The sequence below is a fragment of the Gnatocerus cornutus genome, chromosome 9 (genome assembly GCF_029298725.1).
Source record: "Gnatocerus cornutus isolate USDA-ARS CGAHR chromosome 9, icGnaCorn1.1, whole genome shotgun sequence".
Lineage (NCBI taxonomy): Eukaryota > Metazoa > Arthropoda > Insecta > Coleoptera > Tenebrionidae > Gnatocerus > Gnatocerus cornutus.
This window is the reverse complement of record NC_142241.1, coordinates 2,876,091-2,881,688: the sequence shown is the minus strand read 5'-3', so window position 1 is coordinate 2,881,688 and position 5,598 is coordinate 2,876,091. Positions and strand designations below refer to the sequence as shown.

Below are 5,598 nucleotides of genomic sequence, written 5' to 3'. Positions count from 1 at the left end.
ACAATTCTAAAGTAACGCGTTTTTCCGATGACGTAAGCGTCTGGATTCAATCAGTGTTCGCCCACCGTCCGATAAGACACGTGCAGAAGCAGTTTAGATTCGTGGAAACCCGATACTTTTGGGAACTTGAATTTTATTCGATTCTGTTCAAGGAATTTTTACTGTTGAGTTCGAAGGATTAAAAATAGAATAGGATTTTAAAGAAATTGTGAAATACATCAAATTAACTGGGAATGTCTTTTTGAATCGCTCTATGTCATTCGTGAGCAAAAACGAGTACATTTTTCCTAAAGTCCACGACTTTCTCTTCCATTGTATTTTATTGAAACTGAAACTGAAAATTTATATGTTTATGTATTTTATGTATGTCCCTTGTTTTCGTAGCTGCTCTGTACTTGTCCGAACCCAATGCTCCTTTCCAGATTTTCTTCGTCACAAAAGACTCAACATAACAAACAGCCTCTCGCGTTAATATTAGTAGATTTTTCAGAGTGTGATCAATTCAAAATTAAACTTTGATTTTGACTTTCGAAAACCCTCCAGTGCTGGAAGCTTGTTACGTGGGACTCGCGGGGTAGTCAGGGTTCACCTAACTAGCGGGTCTTCCGCGGGTGAGATGTTGGTTACTCTTAATCTGGCCATAATTTGTTAGTACTCTCGATAAGGCACCGCCTGTACTATGCTTGCGGAATAGGAAGGATTATTTTCGGGTCTTCCGAAAACCTAATCCCGTCCTGTTTCTGTGTGTCGCCTTTGAAAATAATTAACTTTTATTATTAATGTTTATTGATAAATTGTTTGTATATGTTTACTTGGTAAATTGTGTGTTGTTTTTCATTGTTATATTGTTTTCAATAATTTTTGTAGTTTGATCACACTCACAACAGTGCGAATGGGAGATTTTTGTAGTTCTTTTGATGTAATTCACTTTCCGTTAATTTGTTTATTGCATTTTTGTACCGAAACGTTTCTTTGTAAAGTGACTTCTTTTGACATTAAAGATTATTAAGAATTTTGTAACATGATCAGTTCGTCTGTTCAAATGCTTGTAATTCTTGAACAATTAGCTGTAAAATTTAAATCAAAACCATTCAAACTTTTAAAGTCTGAATAAAACAAGTTAAACCACATTTGGTCTGGTGTATTTTATTGCTTTGTGTTGGTACGCTCTTCCCCAAAAGACGATGCACTGCTTTGTATCCAACGAACATCCGCCTTCACAACACAACGTAGGTCCTAGCCGTTTCAGACGATCACGATTTTCGGCCATTTTATTTATTTTAAATTTCGCGGTTCTTGAGTTTGGCGGTTCATTTGAATTTTGGCGGAATTGGGTTACAGATCATTACAGTCCTGTCAATGTTACAATGGATCACAAACCAAAACACCAAAGAATCAAACATCCCAAAGACACCGCCAGCACTTTATCTCAAATATGTTTTATGTGAGTACACTAAACTTGCCAACATCACATTTCAATTATTTAATTTAGCTACGCCATCAAGTTGTTGAAAAAAGGGTGTCACACTCCTTTTACAGAAGACGATTTATACGAAGTTCCCAAAAACCTGAGATCACAAAAACTAGAAAATATGTACGAAATCTCCTTGGAGGACAACAGTGCTTTTCGCAAAACATTTCTAAAATGTTTTGGACTTTGTTTTTTTAGTCTTGGACTGATGAAACTACTAGCCGATACAATTTTCATGTAAGGAATCAAATCGCTTTGAGCGTTTAATACGACCGATTTTACAGTATCAGCGAACCTCATCTTTTAGAAAAAGTGTTGTATTATTTGAAAAGAGATTACTTTACTGCGGGGTTTTATCTGGTGGTAATGACACTTTTCAAGTTCTTAAACAGTGTTTTTACACAGAATTACTCTCTTTACATGGAAGGTTTCTGCTTCAAGGTGCGCACAAGACTGTGCTCTTTACTATACACGAAAATATTGACATCGAATCTGACCCACACAGACACGTTATTTGGAACTGTTGTCAGCCTCTTTGCTAAAAACGCCATCGTCATCGATAACTTCATGAAAACTGCGAACGAGTTGTGGATAACATTCGTAAAACTAACTGTAGTTTCGTACTTTCTCTACTTGCGAATTGGGCCCACAGTTTTAGTCGTTACATGTATAATTTTAGTGGTACTACCAGTGCATGGTAAGCTTTGAAATATTTCAGAATTGCTCAACCTCCAATGTTGCAGGTTTGATTGGAGAAAACATCATGTTTTTTAAAAAAGAAATGTTTGGGGAAACCGCGCAACGACTCTCTTTCCTGGCGAAGAAAAACCGGTCCAAAACTTTGGAAGCTAGAAGGTGTAATTGTGTCAAAGTGTTAAATCAAATTAACTGTCAATTTGCAGTCAAGAAGTTCTTCTACTTGAAAGCGTTCGGTTTTACCATTGGGCATTTAACAATGAGGGCGATATTGTATGTGTCAATTTTAGCTCATCTTCACGTGGGAAGTGAGGCGTTGCTTTACCTTCTTTTTTACATTTCTATGTTGTCGGAAAGTCTGAGCACGAAGCTTCCACAAGCAGTTTATTCAACATCGGAGTTCCTTGCAACGCTTAGAAAGTATGAAGAAGTTTTTGAAGAAGTAGGATTGCTCCAAACCTCTCGAACTGACTTGATGGAGCCGTGGGTGTTTGATTCTACCATTCGCCAGAATATCTTGTTTGGCCAACAGTTTGATGAGGGTCGTTACGAAAAAGTCTTAGAACTATGTGAACTATCGGAAGACGTGGACAGCTTGGAGAATCGTGACCTGGCGATGGTTGATGGTAACTCGAGTTGTAGCTTGAAGTATAAAATCCATTTTGCTAGAGCTACATACACACAAAAGGGCGAGGATTTCTGGACTGCAAGTTTGGACAAGTCGCGAGTTTCTTTTAAAGATAACGAAGATAAAGACGACAAGTTGTTAGACGTAGAAGACTTTTCCAGCAAGTTCAGGCTCCAATCTTACAAGAAGTACTTTCTTCTGACGGGTGGTCTTGCCACGTTTATGATAGTTTTCACCTCTTTTGTAATGCTACAAGTTGAAGATAGTTACATGAATAATTTACTGACTTTTGAGTATGTATGCTACGAGTGTAAACTTTGAACTTACGATTTGTTTAAGGACGAACATGACAAGTACCAAAAGCCCGAAACTAAGAATTTGGTACCAAACATATGGAATCATGAATCTGCTCTTTGGAGCGACTTTCTTGGTAAAAAGCTTCGTCGTCTTTAACTTCGCCAAGAGGTGTTCGATGAAATTGCACAAAACTTTGATTAACAACATTTCGATGGAGTTTTGTCAAAACAACACCATTAGAAGCCTCATTAACCGATTTTCTAAAGACCTCGTTGCAGTTGATGAGGTGATACCCTTTTTGTTTGGTGATCTACTTCAGGTAACAAAACTGATTGGAATACAACACTCTACTTCTGTTTTCCAATAGATCTTACTTCAAATTTTTGAAATCGTTGTTGCGATAGTTTACATAAACGTGTTGTTTTTGATTCCAACGTTTGTCCTCTTTGTTGTGTTGTTCATACTTCGTCAGTGGTTTCTCGAAAGCCTAAGAAATTTCAAAACTCTTGAAGCATCAAGTAATGGTAAGTTTGTCTGACTTCCTAAAACTGAGTTATATTTTCAGGTGTTAGTCCTATAATTGGATACATCAGTGCAACTATGAACGGTTTAACAACAATTGGTTCTTTTAACATGAATAACAAACTCAAGGAAGAATTTCATGAACATTTAATAAACCAACACACTTCTGCGTCTTACACTCTTCACTGCATGTTAAAAGCGTTTGGTTTCCTACAAGACTTAGTTGTTACACTTTACACTGTAATAATTGTAGTTTATTTTATTTGTACTAATCGTAAGTAGCGAAATTTTAAAAATATCGCATAAGATTGTTTTTTCAGAAAATGAAAGTGTTACCATTATACAAATAACTCTCTTAGCGTGGTGGTTGAAATTAGGATTCCACAAATGGACTGAATTGGATATTCAAATGATCTCGTTCGAGCGACTGTTGAAGTATGAAAAATGTCCTGAAAATGATGATGGAATTCGATTGCAAATTTCGAAGAGATCGACAAGAACAAGTTTTGATAACAAATGTTTTGTTGGGGATGGAACTAGTAGAAATGAAGACAAGGACGAAACATTGATAGATCTGTAATGATAACTAATAAGTTAATATGTAACATTACAGTGTTTTTCTTTTGGTTTTCCTCTTTTGTCAAAAGCATTTCACCTTTTCTCAAAAGTGTTTCCCCTCGGCAAAAAATAGAGTGCTGGTTTTCAAACACATTCCTCATTTGTCAAAACAGTTTCACGTTTTGTCAATTGAAAGTCACGACTGATTTATTTCTTGAAATGGATCGTGAAATACGACGAAGCACAAAAATTTCAAACGAAAAGCGTGCATTAATTATTAGAGGCATTAACAGCGGTCGGACGGCAGCGAGTATAGGACAACAATTCAATGTATTAGCAAACACTGTCGAAAAATTTTCGCAACATACCAGAAAACCAACGAGGTGGCGAAGAGAAGTGGTGGGCACCGTCCAAGAAAATTAACCGAACAACAAAAACAAGAAATTTGTGACTGGATGGATGACGATTCTTCGTTAACTCTTCAATAGATAAAAAAAAACTATTAAAATAGGTTCCCGAGTTGCAAATAAGTCTATCAACTATAAACAAGGCTACTAAAGAATTTCATTTTTCTGTTAAGAGAATTTCGAGGGTTCCAGATAGACGAAATACACCAGAAACCATTGAAGCTCGATTTGAATATGCAATACAATACAATAGAATAATGGTTGAACGAGAAAAAGTGTTTTTCATCGATGAATATGGAATTCAAGTACACTCAAGACGGTCGCACCAAAAACTGTCGAGCAAACAAAGTAAAAGCACAATTACGGGGTCGAAATTACTCTATTGCTGCCGCAATGTCTGTAAATTCCTTGTATTTATTTACAGTTCAAGACAGGCCATACAACATTAAACATTTTGAAGAATTTTTGATAAACTTGATCAATCATTTACAACAAGACAATGTTAGAGGCGCTCATTTGGTGATGGACAACGTGAGATTTCACAGGACTGAAGAAATCCAACAATTAATAAGAAATCATGGTCATTTTCTAATATTCTTACCCCCCATACGTCCCTTTTTAAACCCTATAGAAGAGTTGTTCAACCAGTGGAAAAATACTATTAAAATAAGTCAACCAGTAAATGAAGGTGACTTCGTTTGCTAAAATACATACTACTTCTGAGGCAGTAACACAGCAGCATTGCCAAATTACGTTAGGCACATGGAAACCTATTTAGGAGACTGCCTTAACAGGAATGAGTAGACTATAAAATGTTACTTCTGGACCAGGGCATTTGGCGTGTTAAAAAACAGGACAGAATCCTACAAATTTAGCTGTTTGCTCAAAAGTCAACAACCAAAAAAGGCAAAAAACCTCTCAAACAGCATTAATTTTTATCCACTCCAAAAGTACCCAAATATCAGTAGACCACCAAAAAGTGGGCACACGAAAAAACCGTTAAAATCTCCCAAAATCAT

The 5,598-nt window shown here is 36.4% G+C and overlaps 2 protein-coding genes across 2 annotated transcripts; both read left to right on the top strand.

Moving 5' to 3' along the window:
- The first annotated feature begins 914 nt into the window (after positions 1-914).
- LOC148167794 (ATP-binding cassette sub-family C member 4-like) lies at positions 915-2,568 on the top strand. The gene is made up of 5 exons (XM_088045593.1): positions 915-1,444; positions 1,493-1,708; positions 1,756-2,168; positions 2,215-2,326; positions 2,374-2,568. The coding sequence occupies exons 1-5, from the start codon at positions 1,185-1,187 to the stop codon at positions 2,477-2,479; spliced, it is 1,107 nt and encodes a 368-aa protein (XP_087901719.1). The 5' UTR covers positions 915-1,184; the 3' UTR covers positions 2,480-2,568.
- Positions 2,511-4,224, top strand: LOC148167793 (putative multidrug resistance-associated protein lethal(2)03659). The gene is made up of 5 exons (XM_088046115.1): positions 2,511-3,088; positions 3,135-3,411; positions 3,460-3,610; positions 3,658-3,888; positions 3,935-4,224. Exons 1-5 carry the CDS (start codon positions 2,511-2,513, stop codon positions 4,192-4,194), a joined length of 1,497 nt encoding a protein of 498 aa, XP_087902241.1. The 3' UTR covers positions 4,195-4,224.
- Positions 4,225-5,598: the final 1,374 nt, after the last annotated feature.

What these genes read in the sequence shown, in the direction of transcription:
- LOC148167794 (XM_088045593.1), top strand. Translation starts at nt 1,185, where the DNA reads ATGCACTGCTTTGTATCCAACGAACATCCGCCTTCACAACACAACGTA. An exon ending in TTATCTCAAATATGTTTTAT is followed by an intron (nt 1,445 to 1,492) that starts GTGAGTACACTA and finishes TATTTAATTTAG; the next exon opens with CTACGCCATCAAGTTGTTGA. An exon ending in AAAACTTTGGAAGCTAGAAG is followed by an intron (nt 2,327 to 2,373) that starts GTGTAATTGTGT and finishes GTCAATTTGCAG; the next exon opens with TCAAGAAGTTCTTCTACTTG.
- LOC148167793 (XM_088046115.1), top strand. Translation starts at nt 2,511, where the DNA reads ATGTTGTCGGAAAGTCTGAGCACGAAGCTTCCACAAGCAGTTTATTCA. An exon ending in TGTTTGGTGATCTACTTCAG is followed by an intron (nt 3,412 to 3,459) that starts GTAACAAAACTG and finishes GTTTTCCAATAG; the next exon opens with ATCTTACTTCAAATTTTTGA. An exon ending in CAAAACTCTTGAAGCATCAA is followed by an intron (nt 3,611 to 3,657) that starts GTAATGGTAAGT and finishes TTATATTTTCAG; the next exon opens with GTGTTAGTCCTATAATTGGA.